The sequence below is a fragment of the Rattus norvegicus genome, chromosome 18 (assembly GCF_036323735.1).
Source record: "Rattus norvegicus strain BN/NHsdMcwi chromosome 18, GRCr8, whole genome shotgun sequence".
Taxonomy (NCBI): Eukaryota; Metazoa; Chordata; class Mammalia; order Rodentia; family Muridae; genus Rattus; species Rattus norvegicus.
This window is the reverse complement of record NC_086036.1, coordinates 56662160-56684146: the sequence shown is the minus strand read 5'-3', so window position 1 is coordinate 56684146 and position 21987 is coordinate 56662160. Positions and strand designations below refer to the sequence as shown.

General features: G+C 50.4%; 1 protein-coding gene across 3 annotated transcripts in view; it reads right to left on the bottom strand.

Moving 5' to 3' along the window:
- The window catches only part of Camk2a (calcium/calmodulin-dependent protein kinase II alpha), a 62727-nt gene that overhangs the window by 27359 nt on the left and 13381 nt on the right, over positions 1-21987 (bottom strand). For all 3 annotated transcript variants that reach the window (XM_039096592.2, XM_039096593.2, NM_012920.1), the window contains exons 2-12: positions 19232-19326; positions 13108-13167; positions 8954-9008; positions 8108-8173; positions 7949-8021; positions 4487-4589; positions 2826-2909; positions 2620-2714; positions 1660-1782; positions 1256-1339; positions 74-116 (exon numbers count right to left, since the gene is read on the bottom strand). In XM_039096592.2, coding sequence (XP_038952520.1) covers positions 74-116; positions 1256-1339; positions 1660-1782; positions 2620-2714; positions 2826-2909; positions 4487-4589; positions 7949-8021; positions 8108-8173; positions 8954-9008; positions 13108-13167; positions 19232-19326 — 881 coding nt within the window. The remainder of the gene's footprint in view (positions 1-73; positions 117-1255; positions 1340-1659; positions 1783-2619; positions 2715-2825; positions 2910-4486; positions 4590-7948; positions 8022-8107; positions 8174-8953; positions 9009-13107; positions 13168-19231; positions 19327-21987) is intronic.

The following is a 21987-nucleotide window of genomic DNA, read 5'->3' as shown; positions in this document are numbered from 1 at the left end:
AGCTACCCAGCAGTGTAATGGAATCCAGCAGACCTGTGCAGGGTGTACAGGGGACGCTAGCCCCACCACCTACCGGAGAAGTTCCTGGTGGCCAGCATAGTGGTGAGGATGGCTCCCTGAAACAGACAAGAGGGGCCCAAGAAGAGGCACAGGTGAGGGGAGGAGCGTAGACAGGAACAGAAGGACATGGCGAAGAGAAGTCAGTGTGCCCTTCAGAGATAAGCCAAAGTCCCCCTCCCCCCACTCCTCCACTTGACCACATACCACCCTCTAGCCCAGAGCCCATCCACTCTCCCTGGAGAAGGTAGCTTTGGCAGGCCCAGCTCTTGAGACAGACACCATTAGGTCCCACAGCCTGGCCAAAACTAATGGACTCAGGAACATTCTGAATATTAAAGGCTTCAGGAGTTTCCTGCTTGGGTTGAGAACGCAGACAATACTTTTGCTGCTAGGCTTGGAGGAACTGGCTCTAGAAGCAGTCCTTCCCTCCATGGCCCCTGGACCAGACCAGGAGGATATTAATGTGAAGAAGCCCTCTCTGTTGAGGAAGGACTAGAAACCATAGCCCAACTGATCCTTGTGTTGTGACATTAAGACCTGACTTGGGCCATCTCCAAATCCAATAGCTCCTCACGTTAAGAATCAATCGCTGATCCCCACACTTGGAAACTTCCTCTGTGACACTTCCCACTGGGTGAGGGTGAGACTCAGTTCCCCCTGACATTGAGTCAGACACCTAGGTCACCATCCTCCTTTCCAGGTCTGGAAGCAGTGGGTAAGGGGGTTCCGGGTGAGGCAGGGCCTCCACCTGTGCCCTCATCGTCCTATCAGACGCGACGACAGCTGTCTATCGTGACAGAGCCTTGCTGAGTGCAGAACATGCTCAGGACCCACCTCGAAGCCGCAGGGGCTTTCTCAGGCCTTCCAACCTATCTCTGATGCGTTCATCCACTCTTCCTCCGTGCTCTGCAACTGGGGTCTTTCTCTCAGCAGGGGTTTCAAGTCTCGTCCCATGTTGTCCCCCAAGCCCCGCCCAAGCTCTCTTAAGCCATTTGTGGTCCTCTAGAAAGTCCTCAGCAGAGTTCTGCTTGTGTGCCCTCTCAGCCAGGGTGCAGACAGGGTAGGATGGGGTCAGATATGCTGCTTGCTCCCCTAAGCCCCTTAGTGGCCGGCATGCAAGAACGTCCAGTAAACATACATGAAAACGATGAGGAAAAGAGTAAGCCCACGGTTGCCAGGCATGAGGACGGGTTACCTTCAGTTTCCTCCTGGCATTGAACTTCTTCAGGCAGTCCACGGTCTCCTGTCTGTGCATGCAGGAGGCCACAGTGGAGCGGTGCTGGAGAGAGAGTAAGAACTTGTGTGAGCGGAAGGCCTGCGGGGCCACAGACCGGACCGATATCATTTGAGCAGAAGCTTGACAATATCTTAAGGAGGATGGCCCTTCACTCTGTTACATGGTGTAGGATAGTTAGGATCGGAGTGCCAGTAAGTTAATGCCAGCGACACTCCCAACAGATGTCAACCCAGAATATTCCCCATTTATATATTGTCCCTGAGACCCACAGTGAGCCAGAGATTCTCAGAGAAGGCCCCCCACCCCACACTGGACCCGGAGGGACTGGGCCTCCTGAGTGGTTGTGACTGATGAAAGCTCACCGAGATCCAGGGGTGCTTGAGAGCCTCAGCGGCCGTGATGCGTTTGGACGGGTTGATGGTCAGCATCTTATTGATCAGATCCTTGGCTTCCGGGGTGACGGTGTCCCATTCTGGTGATGGGAACTGGAAGGGGCAGAGGGGCCAGTTTTGCCTAGCCTGCCCCAGGCCACCCCTGCGATTCTCCATCCCCTGACTGGCAGGGGAGCAGGCAGGGGTTCTCATGCCCAAACACTCAGGTATCCACAAAGTACTTAGAAACACGGGTGACAGAACCAGACTGCTACACTCGAGTCTCAGATGCTAAGCCTCTGCCCTCGGCCTCCCTATGTGCATAACAGGGGGTAAGAGCAGTAACTATGTCATAGCTTTTGGGATAATTACATGTCAAACATTCAGAAGAATGATACAAAAGGGCCCGGTGGTTTTTTTTTTTTTTTTTTTGGTTTCTTTTTTTTCGGGGCTGGGGACCGAACCCAGGGCCTTGCGCTTCCTAGGCAAGCGCTCTACCACTGAGCTAAATCCCCAGCCCCCCCCCCCCGGTGGTTTAATATATGGAAGAGAGAGAGAAAAAAAAAAGCATGTCTCAGAGCCAGGTGCGGTGGGAAACAATGATTACCTCAGCACGAGGGAGGTGGGGGCAGGATGACAGGAGACCTTGGCTACACAGTGACTCTCAGACCACCCTGGTCCCATGAGACAGCTTCTGAATATTAGTTAACTATGGATAAATATGTAGATAAATAAAATGCTTGGGGCCTGTCCCGAACCTCTACCTTCTAGTGCCCCACATTTCATGACTTTTAGATCCTAGCCACCATGTGGTCATAGTCTGGCTCTGACGGTCAGTCTCGGAGCATCCCTGGACTTCATCCTCTGCAGTGGTCCTCAGATCTCTGGCCTCTTAGGCCACTGGCTCTCACCAGAAGGGGAGCATCAGCTGGAGAGGGGAGCAACACTCACATCGTAGGCACCAGCTTTGATCTGCTGGTACAGGCGGTGCTGGTCCTCATCCCAGAATGGGGGATACCCAACCAGCAAGATATACAGGATGACGCCTGGGGAGAGGAGCAGGAGAGGAGAGATGAAGCAGGGGAGTGGCGGGAAGTGGAGAGGGACCTATAGGCCCAGATGGCTGGAAGACAAACAGGCCCTCCAGATGGACTTACCACAGGCCCACAGGTCCACAGGCTTCCCGTATGGGTCCTTCCGCAGCACTTCTGGGGAGAGGTATCCAGGTGTCCCTGCGAACCCTGCTCCCCAGACACACAGACAGGCAGACACACACACAGAGGTTGGCACGTGAGTAGCCTGGAGCAAGACCCTGCAGGAGAGGGGACGAGGATAGCCCTGGAGCTGGAGAACACAGCCCTGCCCCAAAGCTGGGGTTGTACTGTGCCAACCCAGGGGCCTTGGTAAGCTGGCGAGGCCTACATACCAGGCTAGGACCAACAGACAGGTATACACCACACCTACATTCTACTCCCCACTCTGTCCAGAGTCTCAGGTACCCAGTAATCAGTCACAGAGCTCCTTTTCCCCTGGGTTCCAACTTTTACTATACCCATTACCTATCACTTGCTGGTGGCCTTTAAGAGCTGATCTACTGCCCACACCCCATACCCTGCTCAAGGGCTGCTCATAAGAAGTCAGAGCTTTGGTCCTAATTCAGCTAACTCCCGTGTGCATGTGTGTGTGTGTGTGTGTGTGTGTGTGTGTGTGTGTGTGTGCATGCATGTGTGTGTCTGTGAATGTGTGTGTGCATGCGTGTGTGTATGTGCACACGAGCATGCGCACATGTGCGTATACGTGTGTGTGTGTGTGTGTGTGTGTGTGTTTTCCAGACCTTGGTTTCTTGATCCACCAAGCAAAGAATTAGATGGTCTTACCTTTAATATTTCTCAAAATTGAGAGGATTGTTGGAACAATGAACACCGAGATTATCTTAACTAGATACCTTAACTAGTCGTCTCAGGAGCAGTTACTAGTTGGTATAGATGTGTGATAAGCATTGGACTGGGCATGTCACATGCCTACTATTAGTAACCCTCTTGGATTCCCTGAGAAACATGCTACTGTCCTCTTCTAAGAGACGAGGGAAACAAGACTTGGTTAAAACCACACACCTTGTAAGATATGCTACTGTCCTCTTCTAAGAAATGAGGGAAACAAGACTTGGTTAAAACCACACACCTTGTAAGTAACAGTCAGGATCTGAACCCAGAACTCTGGTTCTTGTTTGGTTTGGTTTGTATTAAGGTAGGATGTCATATCTGTAGGCCCTGGACTCCCAGTTATTCTGTTTCTACCTTCCAAGTGCTGGGATTAGTGGCAAGCGCTACCACACCCAATTTAAGAGTCCTGGGTCTCAACCACTGACCACTATTGCTCAGCAAGAAGTACCCAGATAAAAGACGCATGCCCCATCATTACCAATCCCAAGGCATGCTGGGCCATCTGCACTCAAGCACCAGGGCTTTACACCTGTCAGTTTCTCCAGACCTTTCCCAAGCTGCTTACTATGTTTCTCCTCTGTGACACCCAGTATCCAGGGATAAGGGGAAGCCTACAGAGTTCCCACCAATGTTTAAGTGAATGCTGCCACAAACAAGATATGCTACCTGGTTCATGAAGGCTCGGTTCCCATACCTTGTCCTGAGGGAGAGAGGTCAGCACTGCTCACTGGCCCAGAGGCTGGCTGGGTGCAGCCTGTGCTCCCTGGGTCCTACACGGCTCAGTGGCCATCTCATCTTAGACAGAAGTTTCCCAGGGGCACATATATCACCCAAAGTATGCCCCTTCCCTCCCTGACACCCCACACCCCACTCACCAAACCATGCCTGCTGCTCTCCCTCAACCTCTATGGCCAGGCCAAAGTCTGCCAGCTTCACCGCAGCACCCTTGAGCTTCGAAGCCAGCAACAGATTCTCAGGCTTCCCAGGACCAGGAAGGGAGAGAGAAGGATAGTCAGTAGGTTCAGAACTTCACATGCTGCCAGGGGACACAGGAAGAATGAAGAATGGCTGAATGGTCCAGGGCCTCACCCCTCCCACACCTCCAGACCCAGGGTCCTAAGTTTCTGTGCCCAAGATGGAGGACTGTAACAAGACTCTCATCGTTTGCAACAGAAGGATTCTTTCTCTCATAGCCTCCCCAGGGTTGAGAGCTGCGGCTGAGGGGAGTTGAAACGGAGTAGGGTGGCATAGCCTAACCTCATTCAGAAGTATCTTTTAGTATCAGCACAGTGCTGTGGTCTACTGTCACCTTCCCACTGGTCACCCCAGGGACCTCAGGACAGTGACCTTCTTCCACCCCTTGAAACAGTCATGGCCTTTGTGTCCCCTGTGTTCCGTGTATGGCTTGCTCTCAGTCTCATGTCAAGCCCTCCAAAGAGCTTTCTCTCAACCAGCCAGGCCCTCTTCAGTGCCCCCTAGCACCTGTCGTTAACCATGTGTTCATCGTCTATACAAGATGGAGAAAGTGAGGCTTCTGTGTGTGTGACTTGTCACAGCCGTAAGACGATAGGTGTCAGAATGCAGGCAAAAGCTGACTCCATCTTAAAGACAATAGGACTTGGATATGAAGCCATGATTGACAAGGAGGAAAGGACATGGTTAACTTTGGACTGTGAGTGGTCAACTAGGGTCCCCGGGAGTCCTGCTGGAGAGAGGATGAGAGCCAGAATAGGCACCAGCTATTTCTATAGAGACAGGAAGTTTAAGCCCTGGGCCTCATGTTCATAAAGCAGGACCCAGAGCACTTCTCTTTACACACCTAGACACCATGCTGAAAGGCATGCGTCTCTTGGCTGAAGGATGATGGGGCTTGTATGTGAGACTGTGGTTGACACTGTGTGTGTGTGTGTGTGTGTGTGTGTGTGTCTGTGTCTGTGTCTGTGTCTCTGTGTGTCTCTATGTCTCTGTCTGTGTGTCTGTGTGTGCCTATATGTGTGCATGTATGTGTGTGTGTCTGTGTGTGTGTCTGTGTGTGTCTCTGTGTGCCTGTATGTGTGCATGTATGTGTGTATGTGTGTTTGTGTATATGTGTCTGCATGTCTCTGTGTGTGTGTCTCTGTGTCTCTGTCTGTGTCTCTGTGTGTGTTTCTGTCTGTGTGTGTTTCTGTCTGTGTGTGTTTGTGTGTGTGTGTGTGTGTCTGTGTGTGTGTATGTATGTGTCTGTGTGTGTGTGTGTGTGTCTTCTAGAGCATCAAGGCTGCTGCCTCTGTCTTGGACCCCCAGATTCTTTTACTTGGGCAAGGGGGAGCTAAGAGTATGGATTCCACACATAAGATAGTCTCAGCTTTTAATTCCAGTGCTGTGCACTGCTGCCACAGAAACTGGTGAAATGATTTCCCTTTGATGGTTGGTTTCCTCTCGGGGAAAAGAGACAGATACCTGATGTGTAGTAGCATGGTGCCTAGGTGTGTGAACAGCTTGGTGAGCACCAGGGCCCAGTCCCCAAACTTCCTGCTGGGGGCTGGGCTAAAACTCTATAGAGACAGCTGTTGTCTACTCTGACCCCCTTTCCCTAGCAGGGACCCTACTAGACCTTTCCCAGTCCAAAACTAGCCTTAGTCTAAAGAAATATGGCCCTTCTACCTGGCTTGGTGAGGCCTCCTTTGTCCTTAGGAGCTGTGTTCCCAACATGTCCTGTGTCTCAGTAGTGTCCTGTCCTGATTTGACGAATGTACCACTAATTAGAGATTCCAGAGTGGCCTAAATCTGGGCCACCTCTCAGCTCTCATGCTTCCTCTTCCCGAGCATGGTCTGTTACCATAACGAGAGCAGACCCTCAGGGAAAGCCACACTGCCCTGGACTGAGACCTTGCTTCTGGGCCCACCTTCTTGTCACCTAGGCCACAGGTAAGACCTCAAGGAGGGAATAGGGTAGTAAGAAAGAGGTAGGAAGCCTTTTCAGAACACTGTCCCCTGAAGGATGGGAACTGGCTGGTTGATCACCATGGAGGTTATCCAGGTTCCAAAAGCCCTGGGGTCAGTCATGGTGGGAATGAGGGTTTGAAGCCCTGGGAAGCCTGAGGGGATTCCCCCAATTTCTTTTGCATTCCAAACTGGGGGTTGTAAATAATGTCTACAATTGTTATAAGCAAAGGGAGTTGAGGGTCCTGCCAGGGCAACTGCATAGGATGTCAGCACAGTCGTGCTGATGGCCAAGGTCCCTGGACACCTGGCATGCTTGCCTAGAGGGGTCTAGACCTAGATGGTGGGGTCACAGGCTCTGGGATGAAAGCAAGCCAGGGATCCTTGTCCCTGCTTAGGCTCCACTGACATGCATGCATATCTGTGACAAATCCTTCTCTCAGTCTGCTTCCTGTTCTGTAAGATGAGTACTCTGTGAGCTACTCTGCTGATGGAGACCCACAAGGCACAGGAGACCCACAAGGTCCACACTTACTGGGCAAGGCCGTGTAGCCCATGACAATGCTAGACAGACTTATGAGTGCTATTCCTTTCCTTCAGATGAGCAAAAGGTGGTACAGAGTCCCTCTCCTCACCCCCAACCCTGTTTTCCTTCTCCTTTGCCTGACAGAGAGCCAGGAGCAAGAGTATCAGGGTGCCTCTATCCCAGGAATTTTGTGGTTTCATTTGATAGCATCATCAATGGGGGCAGAGGTTGCCATGACAACTCCTTCTGTAGAGAGGCCGAGTCTCTTGCAAGACAGTCCCACTGAAGGGTCGAAAGTGCACAGTAGTTAGTAGCACTAGTTGCCCTTCCAGAGGACCAGGGTTTGAATCCCAGTGCCCACACAAAGCTGTACAAACTGCCTGTAACCCTAGTTCAAGGGGGGGATCTGATGCCCTTTTCTGGCCTCCACAGGCACCAGGCAGGTGTGTGGTGCACATAGGTACACACACGTGTGATGCACATACAAGCATTCTGGCAAAACACTCATACACAAAAAGTAAGTAAATCTTAAAAAAAAAAAAAAATCCAAGTAGCTGGAAGGCAGCAGACTGAGATCTACTTCTGTTCCAACCCACAGGGCAGCCTCAGCCTAAATTTCCTGGCACAGACTAGACCCCCTGGTAGTCCTTCCTTCCTGAGCTCACTTTCCTGAGCTGTAGGTCAGTCTTGTCAGCTGGAAAACAGCCACCCACCTCCAGGTGAAGTGAAAGGAATTCTGGGAATGCAGATGCAGAGGGCCTCAGCTGAGTTACTGAGGCCCCTCCTGGGGCCCCAGATGGAAGAAATTTGGGTGGCGCCCGTTCTGTGGGGCAGGAAGGGAGTATAGAGGCTGGGGACCTGTGAAAGCTGCTTCTCCAGGGTTACTCACCTTCAGGTCGCGATGCACCACCCCCATCTGGTGACAGTGTAGCACAGCCTCCAGGATCTGCTGGATACAGTGGCTGGAGAGAAAGGGGGAGGGAATCAGGCCCCTTGGGAAGTTGACTGCAGGCAAGGGCACCCTAGCCAGGCTGCAGCCGGTACTCACCTGGCATCAGCCTCACTGTAATACTCCCGGGCCACAATGTCTTCGAACAGCTCCCCACCAGTGACCCTGGGGAGACAGGCATGACGTCACCCTCCCACTGAGACTCTCGGTGCCACCTGGCCTGAAGGAACCTTCTGGAAATCATCTGAGAAGGGCAGGGCCAGGGACCTTAGAACCTCAATCCCCAAAGGAAGAACTGAATCATGAAGGCCCCTGCGGCCACCTTGTTCCTGTCTTCTGACACAACCAGGTTTCCCTTACTGTCTCCTTTCTCTCACTGGGCCCAGGCTGGTGGGGATAGTTGCTCAGAAGCAATCGTTGGGTCCATGAGACTCCTGGAAGCTTGTGGGCTGTTTGGTTTCTCACCCAGCTTATTTTTACACTTTTCTATTTATGTTTATATATTTTTCTTATTTTTTTTTAATTGAGTGGAAGCTATGGAGATTTCCCATGTGCTCCTGTCCCCTCTTCTAAACATCACTGTTTTACAGACCAGACAAGCATCTTCACTGATTCTCACTGCCCACCCAGGAACAAATGAAGCCTGTCATTTCCTTCCTGCCTTGACAAACCAGATTTCAAAATGAAACTTGATACCCCCACCACGGAACGGCAAGGCAGCACCATCACTGGCCACAAATAGAGAAGCAAAAAATAAACTGATGGTACCGGCTGGGATGTGTCTGGTGTTTTAAACAGAAAGACCAACTTGTGCAGCCTGGGGAGGAGCCCATTGGACAGCCTAAGAGCACTCAGAAACCCTCAGATCAAAGAGTCCATAACGGTCATCCCTGCCCAGGCACCCCGTCTCCCATGGCATAGCAAGGTGTGCATAGAAAGACTCACAGATCGAAGATAAGGTAGTGGTGCCCCTCCTCGGAGATGCTGTCATGGAGTCGGACTGTGGGAAGGGTCAAAAGCAAGTGGTTACACAGGGGTTCACTACTCTCCATCCCCACGGTTCCTGTCAGACTCCTGAAGCTATCATTTCAACCCTCAGTCCAGGAGCACAAACTTTGATAAATAAAGGCAACTGCAAGGGTTTCATTACACCAAGACCTCCAGCATTACTGAGGGAAACTAGGCATAAAGACTGAAGATCTCTGTTGTGTTAGCTTGGTCCTCTCCCTGCTCCAGACCTCAGTTACTGGGCAAGCCAGAGTGGTAAAAAGAAAGAGAGAGGGGAAAACCACCACCACCACCACCACCACCACCACCACCACCACCACCAACAACAACAACAACAACAACAACAACAACAGACTGTGATTCCAGTCTCTGCCCCAAGGGCAGCTGTGTGATGGTGGGTGGGCAGGTTGCTGTGCCTTTCTGAGCCTCTTTTTTTCCTTATTTAGACTTTGCAACATTGTTTCAAGAGTACCCTGAAGTGCACAGCCATAACCAGTCAGTGCTGGCCCTGGATTGACATCCCCGCCCTACTCCCAGGCTGAAAAACAATAGTGTTTCCCAGGGCTAGAAAGAGGGAGACAGCAGTTGGTTCCTGAACTCTGATGGCTGAGAAATTGTCATCTCCACACCTCTTTTCCCAGGAACAGAGACAAGGTTCCCAGGAGCCCAGAGCTCCCTAAATTGCTCCGCTTCTAAAAGAAAGCCCCGTGGCCTAGGACTGATTCTTGGAAGCTATGTCATGTCAGCTTCTCACAGGCTAGGGTGCCCATCCTTCTCTGTGTCCTGGACACAGGGTAGGGGAGAGCTGGCCGGGACAACCGGGAGTCTTCTGCACAATGCAAGTCACACAGCTGTTGGAATGATTTGGCAGTTAGCGCCCACTGGTTTGGAAGCTTCTCCAAATTATGTCGTTTAGTGAAAAAGCCAAGTGGAAAGCTTTGGTGTTCTTCCTAAGGAGATGTCTGAGCTTGGGCATGATGGGAATCTTTCTGGGAAGATGTGGAGAAGTGGGCAGCAGGGAGCCTGGAGGGAGTGGGGGCAGGCTTCCTTCTCATTGGAAACCCTAGCGTAAGAGCCAATGGCCTTGAGCACACACTATCCCAGAGCCCTTGAGTGGCTCATGGCCCCCAGACTTGCACATTAGCTCTACCCTAGGAACATGGTGGAGAGAGGTGCTTTCACAGACTAAAAGGAATGTTCTTGGTTTTTCTCCCCCTTTTTACAGTGTGGGGGATTAAATAAAGCCAAAAAATAAATATGCTCCACCACTGAGCTACATCCCCAAGACCTTTGTTTGTCGTTGTTGCTATGTGTTTTTAGAAAGGACCCCTTGTGTAGCTCAGGCTAGCCTCAAATTCACAATCCTCCTGCCTCCAAAGTGCTGGGATCTCAAGGATGGATGTGCCTGAAACGCTGAGCGAAATGTGAAGGCATTCTCTTTTAAAGTTTTGGTCTTGTTTTTATTTACATGTCTCTGTGTGTATGCACACGTGAGGGTAGGTGGCATCAGAGGTCAGAGGCGTCAGGTCCGCTGGAACGGGAGTTTCATTCCAGGGAGCGGTGAGGCAGACACCTGATGTTGGTGTTGAGAACCTAAATCAGGTCCTCTGCAAGAGCAGTAAGTGCTCTTAATCCCCGAGCTCACAGAGGCATTCTTAAACGGTGATAAAAGCTGTTATTGCTTTGGGTGTGAAGTGTCTCCCAAGAAGGTTCATGTGTTAAAGGCTTGATCCCCAGCGAGCAGTGCTGGGGGTGTGTGTGATTGGATCAGGAGGATATTAACCCCACTGAATTGATTTATGCTTCCATTGAGAAGTTCATAGCAGAATGGCCTATCAGGGGGTAGAACATGAGACCTGAATATCCTCAAATTCTCTTCCCCATCCCAAACTATTCATTAAACTCTCAGATTTTTGCATAGTCCCAACCCACTTTGGCACGGGCATAGGACTTCTATAGTCTGTCAACCATAAGCCATACCAAGCAGAAACCAAGAGGCAAAAGGTCTACAGGCATAGCTAGATTAGCCTGCTGAGACCCCTCAGACAGGGCAGTGGACACAAGCAGATAACAGCCCATCTACCTTGCCTGGACTTGCCAAAGCAGGCTAAGAGCACTTGACGTTTCTCCAGGCATGAAGCCTTCTGGGCTTCTGTTCCCCATCTATACCAGGTTAGGCTTCTCTGGCAAGAGTTCATCAGCTTAGGGTGAGCTGTTGGGTAAGGTCAGGGTCTTTCCACCCCTCCAGCAAAAGCTCTGAGATACTTCTAGCTACTTGCTCAGCTCTGTTCTCCACGAGGAGCCATGTTTACTCAAGCCCTCATTTTTCCAGAGCCTCAAAGCCTGGAAGTGTTCTGGCCATGTGGTAGAGCCTCCAGTGGACTTGACATTGGGTGAATGAGGAGGAAACAGCTCCATGGAGACAGTAGGAAAGCTGCTAACTGTCATCTCTGGGCTCTTGTACCTCGTCAGGTCAAGATGTCTCCCTGTGTGGATGGCGCAGAGCAGTGAGCTGTGTGGGGTCGCAGGCAAACCTTGTCTTGTGTGGAGAGCCTGCTGCAGGAATGGGCAGTCGGGGCTGTGGGGTGGCTGGGCTGGGTAAAGCTCATTCTGTCATTGCACTGTCATCTATTGAATGTCCATACCCAGCGAGGTAGGAATAATTCTCCAGAAAAATTCAAGTTTCAGAATGGTGAGGCAATGTGTCTAGGGTCAGTCACACAGTGATGGCGGTGTTTAAGCTGCAGGTTGTTATGGCCTGGCCTATGAATTCCCATTATAGATGGGAATGGGAGGGAGAGAGAGATAGATAGAACTCTGAGCTCAGACAGATCCCCTGCCACGTGCAAACCCATCTAGATACATATACATGTATAGAGACACAGAGAGACATCATGCACACATAATAGGACATACATAGAGAGATGCATACAGAAATTTGCACACATAGATGCTACACATATACAGACACATATAGAGAAACACAGAGGTACTACACACACACACACACACACACACACCCCACTCTCCTCCTCCCAAGCTGACAGCCTTCTTGAGAACATAGGGTTTCTGTCAGAGCTCACCGAAACCTTCCATCAGCAGTAAGAGAGGGAGGACTCAGGTGAACAAAGTAAGGTCCAGCTAGGATCCTCCTCTAGCTGTGGCCCTGACCTCTTCTCTGTTGCTGGCCTGTCCCTGGCTGCTGTGCAGGGGAGGGGAGGGGAGGGGAGGGGAGGGGAGGGGCCTCTGATATAAATAGCAGATGGAGCTTTCTCCCTGGGGAAAGTTAACCCTTCTAGCTCAGCTGGGGTGCAGGAGCCTGTTTCCCCTCTGCTGGAGAAGGCACAGCTGTGGAAGCTTGCCCTGGGTGCTCTGGGAACCAGCAGCTTAACTTCCTCCCTCTGTGAGACGCTGTGAAAGCTGTGACACCTCAGCCCATCTCAGGCCCATGGGAGCAGAAGCCACCATGACACGAGATGGCACAGGTGACTAGACAAGGACAGGCACTGGTGAAGAAAGTGGCTCTGAGAGGGCAGCTGTTCCCTGACAGAACCGGACCTACAAGCCTTGCTCTTCCTTGACCAGCCTGGATCTGCAGGCCAGACACAGAGGAGGAGAAGGAAGGAGCAGAAGGAAGGAGCAGTGAGATAATGAAGTGTATTTCAAGCCCTTCCCTGTGTTCCTACCACCATGAGCTAAGCATTTCTGGAAGATGGCCTCAGTCTAACTCCAGGGCACTAGCCAAGCTCCTGGGGAGGCACGAGGCAGGCAGGAGCAGGACTCTGAAGCAGGACAGGGCCACAGATCCAGGCTGACACTGCATGTGGTAGGTCGGGGCCAAGCTTTCCCATGGCCTATTTTCATCTTTCTTTTTCGGCTTCAAGAGTTTTCCTGAAACAGCTTTTCCGAAGGAGGCGCTGGCAGCGTGGGTGGGAAGAAGGGTCCTTTCTTCACCTTCCCCCAAAGCAAGCTGGTCCCGAGCAAGACGCCCCCTTTCCCAGCTCCCTCTGCAGCCTCCATCCCCAGAGAAGAGAGTGACTGCTCCCCACCACCCCACACTGTTCCATGACCTCTCACACCCCTCTGCTCACCGATATTGGGGTGCTTCAACAAGCGGCAGATGCGGGCCTCGCGTTCCAACTTCTGGTGATCTGAAATGCAGGTTCCCATTTAAATCCCAGCGAAGAGATGACCCTTACTCTGTCTCTATTGTCTTTTCCTCCCAGGGTGGCCCTAAGTACTAGAAAAGGTGACCTATATACCAAGGCTTCTGAGTTCCCAGAAAAGGCAAATGGGTAGTAAGGACCCAAGTGAGCCCCTCTCCCTCTCTAGGTCTCAGCGTTCAGTGCTCTCCGAGGAGATTCTCCTCCAACCCCTTCCTGTATGACCCAACCATCCCAAGGTCTGGAGACCCCGTACAAATCCGTGTAATTCCTCCAGCCTCGTCCTCAGACCCCAGATCCAGGCAGATGAATTGCAGAGTTTTGCCCTTCCTGGTTCTCATCTGGGAGCTACCAGTTCACTCAGCAGGTACACTCCATCGCCAGCCATCACTCCACCCTACCACCCCTCAATGCCATTGGTTTTTTGAAATCCACCCCAACTTCAAGCCTGTAAGGACCCTCCTTTGGGCTCTAGAGGGCCAGGCAACATCTTCGTGTCTCACAGTACACACGTCTTTGGGTAGGGACTTTGTTGTACCACCTGGTACATGTTAGTTACTTAAGAAGTCACTGGGTGAGTAGGTGGATGGATGGATGGATGGATGGATGGATGGATGGATGGATGGAGGGATGGATGGATGCAATAAGCTTCCTAAGGTAATGACTGTTTTCTTCAAAAGAGCTGTACCCCAGCAGCCCCTCCATTTCACAAGACACGGGAATCAAGGACAGACGACTGGAAAGAACTTGGTGTGTCCCTCCTCCCTCCCTTGGAACTGGCCCAGAGCCTGTATGCCTGTCAGGACCTCTGTCCAAGACCCTCTGTCTCCTACCCACCTACAAGAGTTCATGTAAACTCTGCTGCCTCAGGTTGCTAGGAACAATCGTAACCACAAGCCCAGTCAGTGTCTTCCATGGTGACCCGTGGCACAGATAAGGACAAGTGGCCTGAACCAGTGGCAGCCTCAGGGCTGCAGTGGCTTTGCACAGTCTCACCACAGGATGGCTCCTCTGGAACAGGTTGGTATTATGGAGGATTGCAAGGATGGAGAAAGCTCTTCTTCCCCCTGCTTTTTCCACTACAGCAATTGCTGGCTGCCCTCTGCAGACTACAGAAGCCGAGATCAATGCCGAAATGTGGCTTTGCCATCAGCAAAGCAATTAAGCCCAATTCTGATTCAATAGGCTCAACTCCCCAGCTGAAAATCTGCTACAGGCTGCGGGGGGGGGGGGGTGGAGTGGGGATGGGGCGCAAGGCCAGATTACCTCCAGATACCCTTCTCCCCACACCCTCAGGCACAGGATGCTGGTTCCTAGGCAGAGGAGGGATCCCAACCAGGCCCCTGACCCACATATGCTTCACCTTCACCCACAATGGAACCAGAGAGCCTCAGAGTCAAGGTTCTGCCTATGAGAAGGAATGAGATCTTCTGGCCCAGGCAACACACTCAGAGGGGTGGGGTGCAAGTCTAAACCCAGAACTGTGCAGTTTCCTTTACATGAGATGACCCAGGAATGCAGTCCCATTGATGACGTACTATATACACGGGTGGGGAAAAAAAAAAAAACATTGATCACAAAACCTTAAACTCTGGTTATCAGGCCTCTCTGCTGGAACTGCTGAATGTGACACCAGCCATACAGCTACCCTGCATCGTGACTTTCCCCGTTAGCCACGCCCATCTGCTGTATGTGAAGGGGAGCGTTGTGCAGGATTTCATAGCCCCGTTCGTGAAGGTTGCATTTCTAACACACTGAGAGGCTCAGGTGCCGTCGCACTCCAGCTGCATTGCTCTTGACCATTCTTGCTCTGGCGTATGCAGGAAAAGAAAGTGAGGCCAGGTGAGGAAGGCGTGATCCCTTCCTCAACGTCACTGGTCAAAACAGCAGAACCCTTTCAGAACTTAGAGCTCTGGGGACCTCACTCTTTGACTGACCAACTCTCCATCCTAGCTGTTTGTCGCTGGTAGTCTGGTAGTCAAGGCCTTTTTTTTTTTTTTTTTTTTTAAAGGTATAAATAAGGTCCTGCCACTCCTGGGTGTCTGACTGACTAACCGCTTTCCTAACGTGTTTACGATACAACCCAAGGTTTTTAGCCATGAAGCCCATTCACATTCCACTATTTCTGACCTTGACTATTCCAAGCTTCTTTTTTATCTGAGTCTTTGGCTTGCTGTGCCCTCTTCTTGGGGGTACTCCTCTCCTGGGCCTTCTTATGCTGCTTTCTTCCTTCTCAGACAGACCCAAGTACGTCACTTCCTCAGAGCATTTCCCCAGCTGCCTTTTCTAAGATCGTCCCCCTGCCAATCATGTTTCCATCACCAGTTCTGACCTTCCTTTTAGACAGAGTTTCTCTTATATTTTTCGTTGTGAGCCTAGCCTTTAACGGCTGAGCCATCTCTCCAGCCCTAGACAGAGTTTCTCAATGCTGCAGCCCTAGCTGCTCTAGAACTCACCGTGTAGACCAGGCTGGCCTTGAACTCACAGAGATCAGCCTGCCTCTGCCTCCCCAGTGCTAGAATTAAATTGTGTGTGTCACCACACCCATCTGATTTCCTTGGTAACACTCTTCACTTCTTTGGCATACCTAGTTTAGAGGTGTATTTCATGTGCCTTTCAGTGTCATTCCTAAGAAAACAGGCCCCCCGGGAACACAACCTTGTCCACCAGTCACTGCCTCATTCTAGGGGCCCAGCGTGGAGCTGATGAGAGGCTTATCCAAGCTCCTAGCACAAGCAAGTGCCAGAGCTTCTTGTCAGTTCCTGCTAATAATTGCAGCACCGGTAATCAATGCATGCGTGACTCAGCCTCAGCCCACAGTGATGAGACATCCAGGCAAGATCAGAATCTCCACACCCTGCCTGGTACTAGAGAACAGGACTCCTAATACCTAGGCCGACAATTTGGGGACCTTCACCCCACTCTGGTTGAGTCATCCTTGGTGTATTGAGACTAAATTGGAGAATAGTTGAGTCCCGGGAGTCAGATAATCCTAGCAGGCAGGGCCAGAGCCATCCAAGCATACAGACTTTGCCTCAGAGAGATCAGGCTCCTGCAAGCAGGTATGTGCAGGTTGTAGCCTGCAAGCGGGGGAACACAGAGGAATGATGAATGAGGGAGGGCACTAAGAATGAGAAAGCCCCCTCTCCATACTGGGATTTAAGAGAAATAATCTAAAGACCAGGGTTTCTTTCTCTAAGTTTATTTATGGAGTATCTTTTTGTAGGAGTCAAGCCTATTAACTGTCTAAACTTTCTCTAAGTTTATTTATGGAGTATCAAGACCAGGGTTTCTTAATATGTAGGTCTCAGCCCCTTTGCGGGTCAAGCAAGCTTTACACGAGGGTCACGTATGAGATATCCTACATATCAGGAGAGTGTGGGGAAGCCAGAGTTATGAGACTCAAAGCCTGAGGGCACCCGTATAGAGGTCTCAGTGAACCTCAGAGACAGCTCCTGAGCCTAGAGCCTGAGAAGGCCCCTGCCTGACCACTGCAGCAACCAAGTTTGTGTGGCCGAAGTTCACAGAGCAGCTGGTGGGAGTCCAGCTCAGAGCACATGGCTGTCATCTACAGCTAGGAGGCTGGCTGTCCTTGAGCCTTAGGAGACAATTCAACTCCAGGGTGGAGCCCAGAAGGTTACATTTTGATTTTAAGACTGGAAATGGGGCCTGTCAGGGATGGAAACAGGCAAAAAATTTTACGTTTCATTTTATTTGCTTACAGTTTCTTTGAATGACACTAGGGGGGGTTGTTTTGTTTTTTGGTTTTTTTTTGGGTTTTTTTTGGTTTTTTTTTTGAGCTGGGGACAGAACCCAGGGCCTTGCACTTGCTAGGCAAACGCTCTACCACTGAGCTAAATCCCCAACCCCTTAAGAACTAATCTTAAAATGCATATAAAAATATCTCCCCGAGTTGGGAACTACTTGCTAGAAGAGGCCAGGAAGGGAGGGTGTGCCAGGGGAGGCCCTGACTTGCTGGGAGTGGGTGAATAGAAGCCCTGGGTGGGTCCAGCTCCTGCAGTGAGCTGCAGGATGTCACCCCAGAGAAGCAGCAGGAGAAGTTTAGAGATTATTGCCAAATGTGACAGCTGTAAAGCCCCCTGTGGAGGCGAGTGACATGAGGAGACTGCTCAAGGAATCTCTGCTCTCCTCCCTACTGGCATCCAAAAAGTTCCCATTCCAGTCCCCTGCTCCTAGTCCCCTAGGCAGGGTTACTTTCCTCCTGGATGGCCAAAGTCTTGGTAATGGCTACCTGACATAGGCCAGATTCTGTTCAGGGATGGTTAGTCATCTTCCCAACAGGAGTAATGGCCTCCGTCTCTCAGGGTACGGCCCCTGAGGTAAGCCGGTCCAAGAACTCCAGCATCCAGCGTGATGCTCCCTTCTTATCTTACTTCCTGAATGCTCCTCTTGAGGGCAAAACTTGATCTGTCATTACTGTAGTCCAGGGGTTCTTAACATGTGGGTTGCAGGCCCCTTGGGAGACTCAAGCGACATTTTCACAGAGGTGGTGAATCAGATATCCTATATATTAGATATTTACATTTTAATTCATTACAGTAGCAGAGTTATAGTTACAGAGTAGCAACAAATATAATTTTACAGTTAGGGGTCAGCACAATAGGAGGAACTGTATTAAAGGGTCACAGCATTAGGAAGGCTCAGAACCATTGAATGCTCTAGCCCTATCTCTAGCGTCTCAGGAATTAAGGTAACACCCAGGCAAACAGCAACAGAAGGCTGCTCCAGCCAAGCTTGCCAACAGGAGGCAGCACTCAGTCAGACTTCCTGCCTACCTAGCTCCTTGCCTCTGGACCTTCCACAGGTTTGGCCTTTTTACACTAGTTATGCCAACTGGGGACCCTCAGAACCTCTGCTCAGTGTACAATGCAGAAAAATAAACAGACAGCATTGTCGGCCAGTCAGCCGAGCTAGAGACAAAAGGCAGCAACCACAGGCCAGTCTAGGTCTTGCTGAGAGGCCCACGGAGAACAGTGTGAACACCCAATCCAGCATTCACAGGCCCTCCCTCAGCTCTGCACCTGCTGGGCTCTCATCCAAACACAGTTGCAGTCTTCAAAGCATCTAAACACTGTAACTCTTTCCCAAGATTCTGCAACCACCTCACCCAACAGAATTCTCCTCACACCAAACAGTCTTCAAGGCCTCTCTCTGGGGTGGATGTCAGCTTACATGTGACTTGGTGACCCACTACTGCTGTAAACACGCAGGAGTGACAGGAGTCTTTTGGGCAGACTTTCCAAACTCCAGTGCCCTCGAGCATCTTATTTAGAGGAGAGTTTAACTATTTTAGGTCGGAATAGGCAGTATCTCCCAGGGAGGCTGCGGCTATAAGCTTTAGGAGCCAATGTTCCTAAAGCCTTTGCAAGTTAGACTTAGACCTTTTCAAAACCAGGCCACACCTCAGAGCACCTATTCAAAGACTGGAATGGTGGGAGCAGAGGCACAGACAGTTCACCGGCAGCAAGCACTAAGGCCTGGTGAGGTCGCTGTCCTGGGTGCTGAGCACACAGCGGTGGGTGAGTCCTGTCTGCTCTGTTGGGGCTCACAGGAACTGGGAATTAAACACGAGGCCACAATGGTGAACAGAGTGGGTTGGGCCACGTGGAAAGAAAAAACAGCAGGAAGAGAAAAATGGAGACTGAAAAGAGGGTAAAGAAAGTTTTGAGGATATGACTGAGTGGAGGAGACCTGGAAGGAGAAAAAAATGGCTGCCCCCATAAAAGGAAGCAGGTTAAACATTCACAGAGAGAGAGCAAAAGCAGAGGTCAGGAGGCAAGCCATGAAGGGCATGGCAGAGTTAAGAGAGAGTACTACTGAGGGCTTGAGCTGTCTGGGAGATGCTGTAACATTGGGCCTGGAATCCTTGAGGAAGGAAAGTGAAGGGTCTATTTTCATCACACCCTTAGAAGGAAGAGCCTCTTAGCCTGCCCACACTGTCTCCCAGGGGTCAAGCGTGGGGTTCAGGTCTATGGCAAGAACTATGACAGAGCAGGAAAGTCGGCAGTGGGCAGGCAAGCACAGAACCTACCTCTGGCTGAGAGCTTCTTGGTGTTGATAATCTTGGCAGCATACTCCTGGCCAGCCAGCACCTTCACACACCTGCGCACCACGGAGAAGGCTCCCCTGGAGGACAGAGAACAACATGATGTAGAGAGGGGCCTGAGACCCATCTCCCCAGGCTACCAAGAGTTCCTACAGATGTGCCGTGCAGGAAGGGAGCCGCTCATTGGAGTCTCCTATAGCACAAGGGCTCCTGCACAGCATAGGGTCAGGAAGATCCAGAGAGGGGCCCAGATCCTTGGCTTCATGCAAGATGAGCCTTCTGGGTTCTATAAAAGTTAGGTCACCAAGTTATAAAACGTTAGAGGCCTGGAGTGAGAACCACAGAATCTAGGTCTCTGAGAATCTTTAGAGCTTTGTTCTTTGAACAAGTAATACATCACACAGCTCCAAGTTCAAAGGACGTAAATATGTAGAACCTGAGAAGTCCTGCCTCCACTCCTAGACCCCAGCCTGTGAGGGGTCCTTCCTAAGGCCTGGAGTCTCTCTTTACAGATCTCCCCTCACACACAGCCCCAGGCAGGTATACAATTCCATTCCCTCCTTTCTAGAGTTAAGATTTTTTTTTCCTTTGAGACAGGGTCTGACTCTGTAGCTCTGGCTGACCTGGACCTCACTGTGTTGAACTCAGATCTACCTGCCTCCGTCTCCCAAGTGCTGGAATTAAAGGCATGCACCACCACATCCAACGCAGTTAATGTAGTTCAAAGGCCATCATCCTCCATTTAAAAACTCTTCATCACATAATACATAATTATATGACTGTCTTATAGTCTAGTGTCCTGGCCAGTTTCCTGATTGAGGTTCCCCACTGAAAGGCAGGTTGGTTCAATCACTAGCTATTAGAATCAATGCCCCAAAATGGCCTTGAATGTGTGCATTAGAATTGCATTGATTCTAGCACTCTCGAGACAGACAAGCAGATCTCTGTGAGTTCAAGGCCAGCCAGGTATACCTAGTGTGTTGGAGGACAGCCGGGGCTACATAGTGACACTATCTCAAAAAATAAAAACAAAAAACAGCCCCTCTCCCCTTAAAAAGTATCGCATTTCCTGTATGTGAGTCTCTGGGATAAGCTCTACCTACATATATATATATATATATATATATATATATATATATATATATATATATATATATATATATATATTTGGAATCTTTGATTGATAATGAGATTTCATGAACTTATATGTTATGGGTTGAATCTGAAATGTCCCCACAGACCCGTGGTTTGAAACTAGTTCTGAAGCTGCTGGCACTGTTTTGGAAGCTGGCTGTTTCTGCTGAACTGGCTGCCCATCAAATTCTTGGGATCCTCCCGTTTCTTTCCCCCAAGTCCTGGGACACAGGCGGAGGCAGTAATGCCTGGCTCTTTATGTGAGTGCTGGGTATGGGAACTCAGGTCCTGCCCAGTAAGTCATATCCCTAGTTCAGTCCCTACATTCGGTTTTAGGAGTGAAGTTGAACATCTTCTTAAACATGCTTTAAAGCAGCTCCTGGAATCTTATCCTCGAAGTGTCAGTGACTAGAAGAGATCTGGGGATGAGGGATGGGAGCCTCAGTGCTCACAAGAAGAGCATCACTGTTGCCACATGAAATGGAACATTGTTCAGTTTTTCAAGGAAAAGGGAAAGTCTGGATGTTGGCAAGAAATTTCCTGATTTTTAAATGTTGGCTCCTTATTTTGAAATAATTTGAGCACAGAACGGAAGAAAACTTGTTTGAGTTTGGATCTGAGTGTGAGCTACCGTTTTGCACTTCTCCACGCAGGCCAACCTGTCAACTCTGCATGTTACAGCAGTGGGTACTGTGTCCCAGTTTTTACTGTCCTTTCACTAACGACCAACCCAGAAGAGAGAGCCTAGGAAGACTCTAGTGTGCTGTTATTGTATGAATCATCCAGACACAGCACTGAACCAAAGTGCAGAGGCCTCATGTGTGGAGCGGGCCTCAAGACACTGAGCCCCACTCAGTGGATATGACTCTGTGTAGATTGCTTCAAGTTCACACGAAAGATTACAAGCAACATTGTACCTAGGCCTCGAATATTTGCACTTCTGGGTTTTTAACACCCACACTGAGTACCTTTCCACCTCTCCAACTTCCTACTGCTGGCCATGCTCAGTTCCTAATAGCCTCCAAACTTCCACCCCCGCACCTAAAATGATGGGCAGGTCTATGCCACAGGATGGTTGGATGATTCCTGGTATCTGAAAAGCTGGTCCACAGTCTTTCTTCTTGCCATTAATGCTTGAAGCAGGAGCAATTGCTGGCAGAAGGAAGCTTTCAGTCTGGCATAGACCCTAAGTGGACATACTCTAGCCGGCTCAACATAGGGCAGCAAGAAGTAAGTGGCTGGGAAATGACAGAGAAGGATGAGACAGACAGGAATGGATTGAATCACGTGTACACCAAAGGCCTCACACAAGAATAGCTTATGCTAGGACTGTCAGGTTCCGTAAGCTCTTCACTGATAAGAAAGCAGAGAGACCCCAGTCACCTCCTTCAGACACTGCCTCAGGTACAGGGTCTTCACTGTTCTCCATGAAGCCCCTGTGTAGAAAACACTTACCTGCCACTAGTCACCCCCACCCCAATACTGGCCATCAAATAAAGATGGTTTCTTTTATGCCAACTAGTCCTCCTGCCAATTGTACCCCCATTAGATCTCTTGCAAGTCAGTTATGCCCTCTAGAGTTAGGGACGCTCTACAGGTTAAGGGCT